Here is a 16,319-nt window from a genome sequence, read left to right as displayed (position 1 = left end):
TTCATACCGATCACGCCGCCCTTAGGTACTTGATGACGAAAAAAGATTCAAAAGCGAGGTTAATGAGACGGGTGCTTCTTCTTCAAGAATTTGATTTGGAGATTGTTGATAGAAAGGGTAATGAAAATCAAGTGGCGGACCACTTGTCTCGATTGGAGGAGGAAGGGAGGCCTTTGGACGGCCTTGAGATAAATGATGCTTTTCCGGATGAACAACTCCTCTCGGTTTCAATGCTAGACATGCCATGGTTTGCCGACATTGCCAATTATCTTGTTACTGGTGTGGTTCCGTATGAGCTCTCTTCTAACCAAAGGAAGAAGCTCAAGCGGGATTGTTTGGACTACTATTGGGATGAGCTGTATCTTTTCAAAATTTGCACCGATGGTGTAATTCGCCGGTGTGTTCCCGAAGAAGAGAAATTGAGTATTGTGGAAGCTTGTCACTCTTCGCCCTATGCTAGCCATCATGGTGGGGCAAGAACGGCGTCTAAAGTGTTGAGTTGTGGTTTCTATTGGTCTTCTTTGTTCAAGGATGCCGGTGACTTTGTGAAAAGATGTGATGAATGCCAACGTGCCGGAGGGATTTCGAAGAAAGATGAGATGCCCCTTAACACGATTCTAGAGGTTGACATTTTTGATGTTTGGGGGATAGACTTTATGGGACCATTCGTAAGTTTTTGTGGCAACACCTACATCTTGGTAGCGGTTGATTATGTGTCGAAATGGGTTGAGGCCATAGCTTTGCCAAATAATGAAGCTCGAAGTGTGGTGGCGTTCTTGAAAAGGAGTATCTTCACGAGGTTTGGGACTCCACGTGCTATCATTAGTGACAGGGGTTCTCATTTTTGCAACCGAGCTTTTGACTCGTTGCTAGCCAAGTATGGGGTAAATCACAAGGTGACCACTCCTTATCATCCTCAAGCGAGTGTCCAAGTTGAGGTGTCAAACCGTGAAATCAAGAGTATTTTATCCAAGACTGTCAATGCAAATAGGACCGACTGGTCGAAGAAATTGGATGATGCTCTTTGGGCTTATCGTACAGCTTTCAAGACTCCGATTGGTATGTCGCCGTATCGGTTGGTGTTTGGGAAGGCTTGTCATCTTCCGGTAGAATTGGAACATAAGGCTATGTGGGCCCTGAAAAAGTTGAACTTAGAATGGGATGTCGCTGCAAATCTCCGGGTTGAGCAATTGAATGAACTTGATGAGTTTAGGTTTCATGCTTACTCCAGCTCGTCCTTGTATAAGGACAAGATGAAGTACCTTCACGACAAGTATGCCCGAGGGAAGGAATTCAAAGTTGGTGACATGGTTCTTCTTTTCAACTCCCGGTTGAGGTTATTTTCGGGAAAGCTGAAGTCTAAGTGGAGCGGCCCATTTGAAGTGGTTGGTGTAACTCCTTTTGGTGCCATTGATCTCAAAAATAAGAATGGTGAAGTTTTCGGGTCAATGGGCATCGTGTCAAGCACTATTTGGGCAAGATTGATGACAGCCACGTGGTGGCACTCATTCATTTGAAATGACTGTGATGGTAACATGTGTCGTGCCGCGATGTTAAATCAGGCGCTTCTTGGGAGGCAACCCATGTCTTTTTCTTTTTCTTTGTTTTTCTGTTGTAGAGTAGGATTTTTGAGCTGATAGTTTGTGAAGTGTTGCAGGGATAATGTTGAACCAGTGCAGGGCAAAAGTGCAAAATGGTCAGTCTCTGAATATTGCCTACGCGGCCGCGCAGCAAAACAGTGCGGTCCGCATAGGTTTGAGCAGCTGAAGGGTTAAGGCCCAGAAGACCCAGCGCGGCCGCGTAACATTTCTGTGCGGTCCGCGCTGGAGGACCCAAAATTACATGCTCTCTGACAAAGTTTCCACGCGGCCGCGCACCAAAGCAGTGTGGTCCGTGCTGGGATGGCTGAAAGTATCAAGTCTCTGAAGACTTCCATGCGGCCGCGCACCAAAATAGTGTTGTCCGTGTGGATTGAACAACTAATGTGTAGGATGCAAAATCCAGCGCGGTTCGCGTCCCTTTTTGTGCGGCCGCGCTGGTAGGTAGGTACTGAGTCCTAGGGCTTTTCTATAAATAGAGGCCTTGGGCATCATTTTAACCTTTTCGCCAAATTTACACCTGAGCTATTATTTTCATTGTTCATCAAGACTAATTGTGCACATAGTTGAAATCTCATTAATCCCTGGTAACAACTCTCATTCATTTCAATCATAGTCTAATTTTTGTTTTGTTTAATTGCTTTTTACTAGTGTAACTTCTTACTTTCGTCTTTTTCTTCTTAGTTTAACTGTTAGCTTAGATTTTTGTGTGTTTTTGTTTAATCATGGGCATGGAATCTTGTTAAATAACTGAGTAGGGACACTTAGGACCCACAAAGGTGAACAAAAATTGGATTTAATTGAACAAACACCCGGCTCAGTTAAATTAGCCCTACGCGGCCGCGCAACATTTGTGCGCGGTCCGCGTGACTCTGGTAAGAGATGATGAACCTCTCTACGCGGTCCGCGTGCCATTTATGTGCGGTCCGCGTGAGCCCAGCGCGGCCGCGATCCAAAACAGTGCGGACCGCGTGTGAAGAGTTCAGAGAGGTCAACATTTGGGTAGTTCACCTGCGCGGACCGCGTACCATTTCTGTGTGGTCCGCACTCAACCAACGCGGTCGCGTACCATTTTTGTGCGGTCCGCGTCGGTTTATTCAGAAAGGTATGTATGGGTGTCAGTATACTGCGCGGACCGCGTGCCTTTTGGTGCGGTCCGTGCCCCTCTGTCTGTGTCACTGTGTCTGCATTTTTTGCATTCAACTGAACTGTCTACTTCACCTTATGTGCTTCTACTAACAATGTTAGACATGTATTCCTTGCAGACAATGGTTTAAAAACGAGCGGGCAAAGAAAAACAACCCGGGAGAGGTGGTTCCTCCCGAGGGGGGAAAAGCAAGAGGATTGTGAAACTCACTCCAAAAACTAGGGAATTGATAAAGAAAACCCGGAATATAATCCGGGAAGCTGATAGAGCTGCATCTCATTCCACAGGGAGTAAGTATGCACCTTCACGGAGCATTTCCTCAGAGTTTGCCCCCACCCACATGTCCACTTTATTTCAGCTCCATGATTCCATTTCCCCGGATCATGGTAATGTAGCCTCCTCCAAGAAGCCGGTTAATGTCATCTCGGACTTGTCTGATGAGTCCGTAGCAAGAGAAGAAAAGCAATACTCCACATCTCCCACAACTTCATTATCAGGGGAGAGTGGAGGGTATGCTGAGGGAGGTGAGCCACAGGTCGGGGGGATAGAGCGTACTAGAAAACCGAAGGCATGGGAAGATAGGTTTGTTAGTGAGGTTGCTTTCCACAGATTCCGGGAGTGGTAGCCTAAAAGGAAACTGATTCCGGAGAGGAAGTTCATAGATGCTGATCTTGTCCCTCTCAACCCTCATGTGCAAGCACAATTCTGTACTAGAGAGGGTTGGAGCTTCTTCAAAGAACGTGTTGAGATGGCGAATGAGCATATGGTGAAGGAGTTCTACAGCAATGTTCACCATGTAGTTCGGGACTCAAAAGCAACTAAAGTGAGGGACAAGACAGTTGTGTTTGATGGAAAATCATTGAATGAATTCCTGGGGTTCGAAGAAGAGGATGAATCACAATATTTAGAAAAGCTAGCAATGAAAGAGGAGGTTTGTCCTTGGTTGGCCGAGTACTTGGCAGCCTCGGGTACAGTCCTAGTCTAGTTGAAAGCACAAGAAAAGATCTTTAGGAACACCCTGAACTTTGAAGCCAAAGGGTGGTTGACTTTCGTGTGTAGTCGACTTGACCCGTCTACACATGATCACTCCATTCCCCTTCCTCGTGCTGTCTTGGTAGAATCTATCATGGCGAGTTTCCCTCTGAATGTGGGTAATATTATGTCGAGAGTGATTTCTACAGTTGGTAATGAGACCCAAACAAACTACCCCTTCCCAAACACACTCTCTTTGTACTTCAGAGAATTGAAAGTGAAGAAAAAGAAATATGATGTCAAGGTACCTCCGGTGGCCCCGTACTCATGGTATAGTCAGTTGGGTCCAGACAACCCGAAGAGCGGCAAGAAGAATGTGGCATCCACTTCCACAGCACCTGGCCAGTCTGAGGATCCAGCGGTCATTGAGCAGCCCAGTGAGCCTTCCACCATTCCTGCTACTGATGAGGCATTGCCTCCAGGTCCGTCGTCAGCAGCTGGTCCTTCTATTGCAGCTGACCTGGTAGTCCCTTTATCAAGGACTCACCGGTTCACCGTAAACCAGCTCACCCATTCCCTTGCCAGTTTGAACAACTGGATGTCAACTGCGACTCCAAGTTGTCTACATTGACCACTGTTGTACAGGCACAGGGAGCACCAGTTACTGTTGAGATTCCTTCCTCCATTGAGGATGCACTGAAGAAGATCCTGGCCAACCAGGAAAAGATGATGGTGACTCAGGATGCCTTGACTAAGGCGGTTGGGGCACATAGCAAAGCATTGGAGAAATTGGCTCGGGAGCACAAGAAGCTAAGGAAGCAGAAGGCTTCCAAGGAGTCAGTGACACAGTTGAGAGTGGACGTAGACAAGCTCATGGCGGATCAGTTGCTAATTGACCTACTATTTGGGGATCTAGCTGTAGAGCCAGCAGTAGCACAAGCACAGGATGAGGAGCAGAGGCCGAGAAAGAAGAGGAAACTCCCTAGAACTAAGGGAGTTGTGATTGAGGTAGCACCGGTTCAGGAGAGTCACTCCACTGCCCCACCAGTTGATGAGCCAGTTCTTGAGCAGACACCTATCCCAGCAGCACAGCAGCAGCAGGCCGGGGACCAATCTGAGGTCCCCGCCAGTACAGAGGACTTAGGAGCCACTGACCAGCACAGGGTGACGGATGAGGCTTGAGGGGACTTTCTATATCCTTTCTTTCATTTTGGTGCTTATTTTGATAGTTAGCATTGGGGACAATGCTAGCTTTTATTCGTGGGGGTGTGGCCCTACTATTTTGATTGACTGTTGGATTACTGTATATATTCTTTTACTTTCAGCACATTCGTAGTTGTAGATGGCTTGTATATAACTGTTCATTCTAGATGCTCTTAAACTCTATGTATATATTCATTCCCCCTGGTTGTATATTTTACTCCCCTTTTGTACATTTTCATTCGTTTTTCATTTTGGTTTTCTATTTTTCGTTAAAATATTTCGTTTTAGTTGCAAAGTCAGGCTCGTAGCCTTTTTGTTTTGTTTTGGCGTTTGCAATAAGCCCTTGTTTTTCTTAATGCCACGGTTCTTTCCAAGGGTAGAGTGTTGTGCGAACCGGGTGGCTCTTCCCAATGATAGATGGCGTGACAACCTTGTTAAGGGTTTGAGTCCGTTTGTGATTTTTCTTTTTGATTTTCAAGTTTTTGTAGTTAAGGGTACCTCAGGCAAAGCTTCACTTGGGCCTAGCACATTTGTCTTTGATCCTATGGTCAAAGACATTATGTTGTGTTTAGGATGGTGAAAGTTGTGGCCTTGAGACTCTTGTGTTGACCAAACAATCATCATGTGGTCATTTTGGTCCATTGTGCGCTTGAATCATATCTAAGGTCGTTGTGGGCCCTCGACTCCGTCTTTGGCAATCCTTGAGTGTGTGTAGTGAGAATTCGACTCGTGAGCCCAAGTACCGAGCCGATGGTCTAGAACTTTCCCTGAAGGTTTGTTGAGGCGAAATCATAGGTGGAACTTGACTTGAGACGTGATTATAGGCTCTCCTTGATCCAAAATGCAAAACTTGAACAATTTCCATGACCTACCAATGAAATAATCTCTAGTTCACCCCTTTTGAGCCTTAAACCTTTTTCTTTCATAAACCAAGCTACAAGCCTATATCCGTTCTTAATGAGGCCCTCTCTTGGAACCCAAATCTTCCCTTGAGTAAATGACAAATGTCTATGTTTGGGGGGGATAGATAAGAAAGGCATCAATGTGGTAAAAAGGCGCAAATGCAAAATAAAAGGAAGGCAATGAAAAAGAGAAAAAGACAAAAAGAAAGACCAAAATGAATAAGAACCAAAAAGGGAATCCAAGGACAACAAAAAAGTGAAAAAGGTGTGGAAAAGTGGTAAAAAGGAAAAAATGTTTGAATTGCAAAAGAAAGAGTGACAATGTGTCTCTCTAACCCCTTGAAAGAAGTGAATTACTCAATTGAGTTAAGAAAGTGTGCCAAAATAAATCAAAAGAAGCGTTTAAGGGAAGATTAAACCCATTTGAACAAAAACATGTCCTACCTTTACCCAAAGCTTTCACAATGACTCCTCAAAAGCCCTATATGATCTTGAGTTGAGAGAAGCCTACATTAGTAGATACTTACATAAGGGGCAAGCATATGGTACTTAGAGTCGGACTTAGGGCCTTTTCTTTGTGAGAGATGAGAGAGAAGTCCATTCACCTCGATTTGTGTGCAAATACTCTAAAAAGATGAGGTCCACTTAGGGAAAGTCGAGGATGTGTGAGTTTGGGTTCCACAATGACCAAAGAAATTGAGAAGGTTCCTTAATGAAATGTGTCAACTCTTGATGCTCTTATGTCACACTTGATCCACAAGTTTTCAAAGTTTAAATGTGTTAATGATGCATTCGCATTGAGGGCAATTGTTAGTCCCAATTGATGCTTGTTGAGGTTACTTTAGGATAAACAGGAATTACTTGGGTGTTTTCCATTGAGGGATATGTCTCATTTTATTTGCTTGAGGACAAGCAAAAGTTTAAGTTTGGGAGAGTTGATAACTGTGATTTCTACATATTTTATACCCATTCTTACCTAAGATTTGTGCATTAACTGCCATAAATTAGTCCCAAAATGCTTACAAGTTGCGCTTGATTGCAGGTTTGAGCGACAAGATGACAAATACCAAAGATCGGCTCAAAAAGGAGTGAAATATGCCAAGTGTCAAAAGACAACTGAAGTGGGGAACAAAATGACCTATGCGGTCCGCACTGATTTGCCACGCGGCCGCACAAGAGAGTTCAGAGGCTGGGCAATTTCCAAGTCAACCTGCGCGGTCCGCACTGCTTTGCCACGCGGCCACGCAGGATAGTTCAGAGACCATGCAATTTTCAAGTCAAGATGCGCGGTCCGCGCTCCTTTCCACGCGGTCCGCGCCCAAGAGTGTCAAAGACTCGGTCATTCAAGGGAAAAGCCTACGCGGCCGCACACCTAATCAGTGCGGTCCACGTGGAAACGCCCTACGCGGCCGCGCGTCGCATTTGCGCGATCCGCGTCCCCAAGTGTCAGAAGCAAGATATGAAGACCCAAACCCCTACGCGGCCGCGCGTCATTTGTGCGCAGTCCGCGCCAGACCCTTAGGGGTATTTTTGTCCGGTTTTTCCTGTGTAGTATAAATAGAACATTTTACTTTTTAGGTGGAGTTTTTTTCAGTTTTGGTTTTTTATCAGATAGCAGCTGAACTCGAGACTTCATAGTTTTAGTCCATTTTGGGCAATTTCTTCTAGTATTAACGTGGATTTGAGTAGATTAACATTGTAGTTAATTATTATGTCAATTTCATCTACTATTTCTTCAATTTCTGTTTCTATTATGGCTAGCTAAACCCATTAGCTAGGGTTGTGGCTCAACCCTAGTGTGGGTAATTAATGGGTGTGATTGTTTAGTGCATGAATGATGTTGGGTATTTGTTATTTGGATTAATCTTATGTTTTCATTAAGATTTGGTGGTTGCAAACACTAAGTCTAGCTTAGTGAGTTTTGACTCTTCTTGAGAAAGAGAGTCTATGACCCCAAGATTAATTCCAACAAGGAATTGGGATGGACACCATGAGAATGGTAGTCCCAATTAACGGGTTAAACCTCGAGAGAGTAATTACCCAACTTGAACCATAAGTTGCTTGGGCAAATTGGCCTACCCAATTGGTCTCGAGAGAGGCAATTGGACAAAATCACTCTCTCTACCGAGAGGTGTGAGAGTGGGTACAAAAGTGCAACGGTTATAGCATAAGTCCCATATTCATCATTCTTGCATTAGGAATCTTTACCCGTTAGTTGACCACCTAGGTACATGCCATGACCCTAGTGCCTTTCTCTATATTGCATACAACTTAGAATCTATATCTTAGCCTAACTTAGCTTTAAACTTGTAGTTGATAAATTGTAGTTGATAATCAAAAGAAAACCAAAAATGTTAGAAGATCAATTAGGAGCTAAAACATAGTTCTAGGTCATACAAACACTCAACTCCAAATTGAAGCTCCCTGTGGAAAATTGACCCCGATACCGCTATTGGGTAAAAGTATTAGCGTCCACTCTTCCTTAGGTTGAGTCCGCTGCGATCAGCACGTTATTTTAATATTTCTCCTTCCTAAACTCGGGTGTGCATTTCATGTGATCTAATTCTCAACAACGTTAAATAAAATATGTCGTGGACCGCGAGTGCATTTCATGTGGCGTGGTTCAAGGCGTGTTTTAAATAATGTTGAATCTTTCTTAAAAATGATTAAAAGCGGTTAACAAATTAAAATATACCATAGGCTAAAACACGTATTAAAATCAGATAATAGGCCAAGAATAACAATTGAGAGACCGTGCTAGAACTACAGAACTTGGGAATGCCTAACACCTTTTTCCGGGTTAACAGAATTCCTTACCCGGATTTCTGTGTTCGCGGACTGTAATACAGAGTTTATCTTTCCTCGATTCAGGATTTAAAACTAGTGACTTGGGACACCATAAATTATCCCAAGTGGTGACTCTAATTCTTAAACAAATAAATCTCGTTTCGATTGTCACTTTAAGTTGAAAAAAACTCTCTTATACTCCCTTCCCGGAGGTGTAGGTAAAAAGGAGGTGTGACACCCCTAATCCCAAAATCACCCAACGGAGCTAACGCAATTGACGAAATTCCATTCCGGAGCCTTCTTCATACTGCTCTGACTACGGCCCAAATTCTAAGACTTAAACTCACATTTAGGGAGTAAGTGTCCCAAAACACTCCCAAACTCAAGATGCACCATCCCGGCAAATCACAATAGCAGGAAAAGGCACAGAAAAGTAGTTAATATGGAATCGGGGCGTAAATTCTCAAAATGATCGGTCGGGTCGTTATATTTTTCTAATTCCAAGATAATAGCAAAATAATATCATTTCCAAGTCTATTACTGAAACTTTAGCACATCTGAGTAACTTCTAGTATTGCTACAAAGTAAAATTACACTAGGATCAAAAGTTCCAACTTCCTAAGAATGTATTCTTGAATGCATTTGAATTACCTGGTGCCTCATACTTCCAGCTTTACGCTTAATATGATTTACTCATTAACTTTAATTTATGTGAAATAATTGCTTCGTTAGTCTATCCCAAAAAATAATGGCACATTATATATTTAAAAATAATTTTTCTTTAAAATTCTCATTCACCCTTAATGATTTGATTTATAATCATATAAATGAATATAACTTGTTTCAAACTCTGCAAGTTAACCTCTTTCTATTTTTCTTAAGGATGTCCATCAGGACGGGATGGGACGAGACGGGATGGGACGGAACAATTTTAGCAGGATGGGACGATTTCAGCGGACCAGGCGGGGCAAAAACTTAAACGGATAAGAGAGACTGGGCTCTATCTGAACCAGAATAAATGAGATGACCCATTAGGCCTGATTGTTCCACTAACTAAATGGACGGGGCGGAACAGATCGCAGGCCCTTAGTGGGATTTTTTAAAAGATTTTTATTAATTTAAATATTAAAGCACTTAAGATTATAATAAGTTTTTAAATTAACAATATCTTTAAAGTTGACAATGACTAGTTTTTCAATAAACTTAAACTTAATAATTTATAAAGAAGCTAAGTAAAAAATTATGAAATATTAAGAAATTTGTAGCAAAATACTTTAGTAAATATAAAAGACTAGCAATTTATTTGATATAATTTCAAGCTATGAAGTAACTAAGTAAGACAATTGATAAAAATATTCAAAGCTAAATATAATAGAAATTTAAAGACTTTACATTGTCACGATCCGAATCCCACCATCGGGACCGTGATGACGCCTAATATTTCACTTGCTAGGCAAGTCAACATTAGCTAGATTTCTTAATCAATTTTAACAATTCAAAATAAAACATTAATAGAAATAACTGAAATTTTCTGAAATGGAACAATAAAATACCAATGACGATATCTAAACATCTTCCAGAATCCGGAGTCACGAATACATGAACAACTAGAGTACTACACAATAGGTCTGAAGCAAATACAACTATTTGAGACTAGATAAACAGAAGAATAGATAAAGAAGAAGACTTTAGAGTGGCAGACTCCATGCAGCTATACCTCAAGCAAGTCCGAGCATAACACCTCTAGACGCCGCTAGGATCAACACCAATATCTGCACAAGAAGTGCAAAAGTATATCATAAGTATAACCGACCCAATGTACTCAGTAAGTATCGAGCATAATCTCGATGAGGTAGTAACGAGGCTATGACAAGACACCTACGTAAAATCATGTACATATAAGCAACAAAATAATAAGTAGAACAATTAAACTATTAATTGGGGACATGAGAAAAAGGAATATCATAAGAACGACATGTATGAAATCACCAAATAATATCTTCCTGAAATGGGCAAAATTTTAACCAAGTAAATCACCAATTCCGGAATTAAATAAGGCAATGTAATAGAGATAGCACGATAATATCTTTAATGCTTTTACTCTCATCCTTATCATATAATATCGTAAACAAAATAGCACGGCATCACCCTTCATGCTTTTACTCTCAACCATAAATTATATGATAATAATGATACGCAATTAAATGCACGACATTGCCCTTTGTGCTTTAATCCTTACAACTTCTCAATAGATTACAACATATGCAAATAAGGCACGACAACACCCTTCGTGCATTTCATAGGCGAAAAATGGTGAAATCTCGATTTTTGGGAATGTTTTAATACCTGGGCATCAGATGCTCTTCGTGAACGCGAAGCACCTAATGCGTTCGAGAAGAACACTGGCCAACTGGCCATCATGTTCGCAAAAAGATCCTCAGTCTGGCCTCCGCGTTCATGACCAGTGTGTCGCATTCACGTAGAAGGATTCCAATGCCTGCCCCCAGATCTCACCACCCATCGTGTTCGCGAGAGGACGGTCGCATTCACGAAGGGTAAACCCCCCACTACTTCGCGTTCGCGACCATTTTCCCCCATTTACGAAGAAGAATTTCTGCCCCAAACCAATTTCTGCTTCACGATCGCGAGAGTAGCTTCGCGATCATGAAGCACAAAACACCAGACATCATAAAATAGCCTAAACCATCAACTTCTAAGTTTAAAATAGTCTGTGGCCTATCCAAAATTCACCCAAGCCCCTCAGGCTCCAAATTAAATGCACATAAATGTAAGAACATTATACTAACTTACGCATGCGATCAAAATACCAGAATACCTAGAACTACAAATCAGAAATCAAAATATATGAAATTTTGAAGAAAACTCAAGAACTTTTAAAATTACAATCGAGCGTCTGAATCCTATCAAACCAACTCTGATTTGCACCAAATTTTGCATCAAAATTTCAAATAGCAAAATGGACCCATACCAATTCCCAAAATCAAAATTCGAATCCGGTAGCCATAAAGTCAACCTACGGTCAAACCTAGAAAACCTTTAGACCTTCAAGTTATTAGCTTTCTATAAAACAAGTTAAATTAACCTAGGGACCTCCGAATTAAATTCCGGGCATACGCCCAAATCCAAAATTACGATACAGACTCACTAGGATCGTTAAAATATTGATTCAAGGTCGTTTACACAAAATGTTGATTGTAGTCAATTCAAGTTGTTTTTAAAGCCAAAAATTATATTTTCTTCAAATATTTACGTAAAAACCTTTTGAAAAAAGACTCGGGCTATGCATGAAAATCGAGAAACATCAAACAGAGCTAATAAAGGTCTCGAAACATGAAAATATAGGCCAGTATTCAAAATGACCTATCAGTCATTATATTCTCCACTTCTAAAAGAAACGTTCATCCTCGAACGGACGTAGAAAAGTACTTGGACTGGTGAAATGATGTGGGTAATATAATCTGCATATCAAATTCGGACTCCCATATAGCTGCCTCAATCGACTGACTCCTCCATTGCACTTTCACTGAAGGAAATCTCTTAGAACTATCGGACTTGCGAGGCTAGAATAGCTACCGGATCCTCCTCGTATGCTAAATTCTCGTCAAGTTGAATCGTGCTAAAGTCCAAAACGTGCGACTTGTCCTCATGATACTTCTGAAGCATGGAAACATGGAATACAGGATGTACTGCAGTTAGGCTAAGAGGCAATGCAAGCTTGTAGGCAACCTCCCCAACACTCTATAAAATCTCAAATGGCCCAATATACCTAGGGCTAAACTTGCGCTTCTTCCCAAACCGATTCATGCCTTACATAGGCCAAAATCTGAATAAAACCCTCTCTCCCACCATATAAGTGACATCCCGAACCTTCCAATCCGCATAAATCTTCTGCCTAGACTGAGTTGTACGAAGTCGATCCTGAATCAACTTAACCTTCTTCATATCATCACGAACCAAATCAGTGCCCAACAACCTAGCCTCTTTGGGCTTAAACCAACCAATCGACAAACGACATCGCCTCCAATATAAGGCCTAATATGGCATCATTTGAATAATCGATTGGTAGTTGTTGTTGTTGTAGGCGAACTCTGCAAGAGGAAAGAACTGGTCCTATGAACCTCCGAAATCCATAAGACAATCACGCAACATGTCCACCAAGATCTAAATGGTGCGCTCGAACTCTACATCCATTTGAGGATGAAATATTGTGCTCGGCTCAACCCGCGTGCCCAACTCACGCTACATGGCTCTCCAAAAATGCGATGTGAATAGCGTGCCCAGTCAAAAATGATGGAATGGGCACGTTGTGTAGGAGAATAATCCTTGAATGTAAATCTGAGCTAACCTCTCTGAAGAATAGGTGGCTGCCACCAGAATAAAGTGTGGCTTAGTCAACCGATCCACAATAACCTAGACTGCATCATACTTCTTCAAGGTTTGTGGCTAGCCTACCACGAAATCCATAGTGATGCGCTCCCACTACCACTCTAGTATCTCTAATCTTTGAGTCAGTCCACCCAGTTTTTGATGTTCATACTTCACTTGTTGACAATTCAAGAACTAAGATACATAAGCAATGATGTCTTTCTTCATTCTCCACCACCAATAGTATTGTTTCAAGTCACGGTACATCTTTGTGACACCTGGGTTAATAGAATAGCATGAATTGTGCACCTCCTCAAGAATCAATTCTCTCAACCCATCAACATTTGGAACAAAAATCCGGCCTTGAAACCCCATAACACCATCATCACCAATCACAACATCCTTGGAACCATCCTGCTTCATTGTATCCTTCAATACCAACAAGTGAGGATCATCAAATTGGCAAGCCTTAATACGCTCCAATAACAAAGATTGTGCCACCATACAAGCTAGAATACGATTGGGATATGAAACATCTAATCTCACAAACCAGTTGGCTAAAGCCTAAACAACCATGGCTAGTGGCCTTTCTGATACTAGTAAATATGTCAAACTGCCCATACTCTCCGTTATTCAACTCAATGCATCAGCCACCATAATGGATTTTCCCGAATGATACAATATGGTGATATCATAGTTTTTAACAACTCTAACCATATTCTTTGCCACAAATTAAGATCTTTCTACTTGAACAGGTGCTAGAGACTCCGATGGTCGGTATTCACCTCACAATGAACGCCATACAAATAGTGCCTCCAAATCTTTAGCGCGTGAACAATGGCTGCCAACTCTAATTCATGAACAAGGTAATTCTTCTTATGAAACTTTCAACTGCCGAGACGCGTAAGCAATCACCCTGCCATCCTGTATCAATACTACACTAAGCCTAATACTCGATGTATTGCAATATACGGTGTAAGATCCTAAACCTGTAGGCAACACCAATACTGGGGCTATAGTCAAAGTAGTCTTAAGCTTCTAAATGCTCAACCCACACTCGTTATACCATTTGAGTAAAGCACCCTCTTGGGCCAACTTAGTCATTGGGACTAAGATAGATGAAAACCTCTCCATGAGGCGGCGATAATAACTTGCCAAACACAAGAAGCTCTAAATCTCTATAGATGAAGTGGGTCTAGGCTAGTTGTGAATTGCCTCAATCTTCTTAGGATCCACCTTAATGCCCTCGGAAGATACCACATAGCCCAAAAAGGCAACCGAGTCCAACCAGAACTCACACTTTGAAAACTTAGCATATAGATGACTATCCCTCAAGGTGTGAAGTACAACCTGAAGATGCTACTTGTGCTCCTCTCGACTGCGAGAGTAAACCAGGATATCATCAATGAAAATGATCACAAAAGAATCCAAGTAGGATTTGAACCCCTAGTTCATCAAATCCATAAATGTTGTTGGGAATTTATCAAGCCAAATGGCATCACTAGGAACTCATAGTGACCGTACCGAGTCCAAAAAGCTGTTTTAGGGACATCTGAAGCCCTAATCTTCAACTGATAGTAGACAGATCTCTAATAAATCTTCAAAAATACTTTAGCACCCTGAAGCTGATCAAATAAGTCATCAATCCTCGACAAAGAATATTTGTTCTTAATAATGACTTTGTTCAACTACCGATAGTCAGTACACATCCTCATCATTCCATCATTCTTTTTCACAAACAACACTGGTGCACCCCAAGGTGAGACACTAGGTCTAATAAATCATTTGTCAAGCAAATCCTGCAATTTCTCCTTCAATTCCTTAAACTCAACTGGGTCTATACAATATGGTGGATTAGAAATAGGCTGAGCTCCCAGAGTCAAGTCAATACAGAAGTTGATATCTTTGTCGGGTGGCATCCCCGACAAATCTGTAGGAAACATATCTAGAAACTCGCGCACAATTGGCACTGAATTCATGGAAGGAACCTGCGCACTAAAATCACGGATATAGGCCAAATATGCTAGACAACCCTTCTTGACCATACACCGACCCTTCACATAAGAAATAACCCTGCTAGTAGAATGGCCAGGAGTCTCTCTCCACTCTAATTGAGGCAACCCCCACATGGCTAATGTCACTGTCTTGGCGTGATAATCCAAAATAGCATAATAAGGTGACAGCCAATCCATACCCAATATAACATCAAAGTCTACCATGTCAAGAAGCAAAAGGTCTACACTAGTCTCATAGCTCCCTATGGAGACCACACATGAGCGATAGACACGATCTATAACTAGAAGATCTCCCACAGGTGTGGACACATAGACATGAGCACTCAAAGAATCACAAGGCATAACTATGAAGAAAAATAGGATGACACGTATGAATAAGTAGATCCCGGATAAAATTGAATTGAGGCATCTCTATAGCAAACAAAACAATTACCTGTGATGATGGCATCAGATGAATTTACCTCGAGTCTGGCTGGGAATGCATAAAAACGGGGTTGAGCAACACCACTCTAACCTTCGCCCCTCGGGGGACCTCTAACTGGTTGGAATACACCTCTAATGACCTGACCACCAACTCTAGACAGCTAAACTCCACCTCTAGCAGCCTGACCTATGCCTCTAGCTGGTTGAGCGGGCAGTGGAGAAATCGGTGCCAGAATCATGGCACAAGAATTCTATTGTGGCATGTCGTCCTGTGACCTAGGGAAAAATCTAGCAACATGCCTTAGATATCCACATGTATAGCAAGCCCTAGGCTGTTATGGCTGCTGAAGCTAAAACTGACCCTGACGACCCCCAATACTCATTGTGATAGCTCTTACCCGGTGATGCACGGATGGGAGCTAAAGTTGGACTGTAGGTTGGATGCTCCAAATTATTCCCATATAAACCACGACTTCCTTAAGCATCGTGGGATGCTTGGAGAGCTGATTGAATCGGCCTAGGAGGGTGGCCTCTACTTAAAGAACCTCTACCTCCGGATGAGGAACCACTGAAATGACGAGGCCTTTTCTCAGACACCGTCTCTCTACCCTTACTACAAATCATCTCGATCCTTCTAGAACTCTCTACGCCCCTTTAGAAGGAAATATCATCTCCAGTCTCCTTGTCCATAGGTAGCCTGATGTCGAAAGTAAGTCCATCAATGAATCTACTCACTCTCCCCCTCTCAGTAGGGAGTAGGATAACTATATGCGCTACTCCCCTCTCAAAGTGAAAGGAATAAATGTCTCCAGAAATCGCTGAGAAAACTAATCCCATGTGAGGGGTGGTGAACCTGCTGGCCTACCCGCTCAAAATCCAGCCACCA

At 42.2% G+C, this 16,319-nt stretch overlaps 1 protein-coding gene across 1 annotated transcript; it reads right to left on the bottom strand.

Annotated features, from left to right (window-relative positions):
* Positions 1-14,776: 14,776 nt before the first annotated feature.
* Positions 14,777-15,352, bottom strand: LOC138885928 (uncharacterized). Its single transcript, XM_070166932.1, has one exon. The coding sequence runs from the start codon at positions 15,350-15,352 to the stop codon at positions 14,777-14,779; it is 576 nt and encodes a 191-aa protein (XP_070023033.1).
* Between the last annotated feature and the right edge of the window lie 967 nt (positions 15,353-16,319).

This window comes from Nicotiana sylvestris, chromosome 2 (genome assembly GCF_000393655.2).
Source record: "Nicotiana sylvestris chromosome 2, ASM39365v2, whole genome shotgun sequence".
NCBI lineage: Eukaryota > Viridiplantae > Streptophyta > Magnoliopsida > Solanales > Solanaceae > Nicotiana > Nicotiana sylvestris.
The sequence above is the reverse complement of the archived record's forward strand: the minus strand, read 5'-3'. Positions and strand labels throughout refer to the sequence as shown.

Excerpts from the sequence above, each read along its gene's own strand:
- LOC138885928 (XM_070166932.1), bottom strand. The coding sequence starts at position 15,352 with ATGCCTTGTGATTCTTTGAGTGCTCATGTCTATGTGTCCACACCTGTG.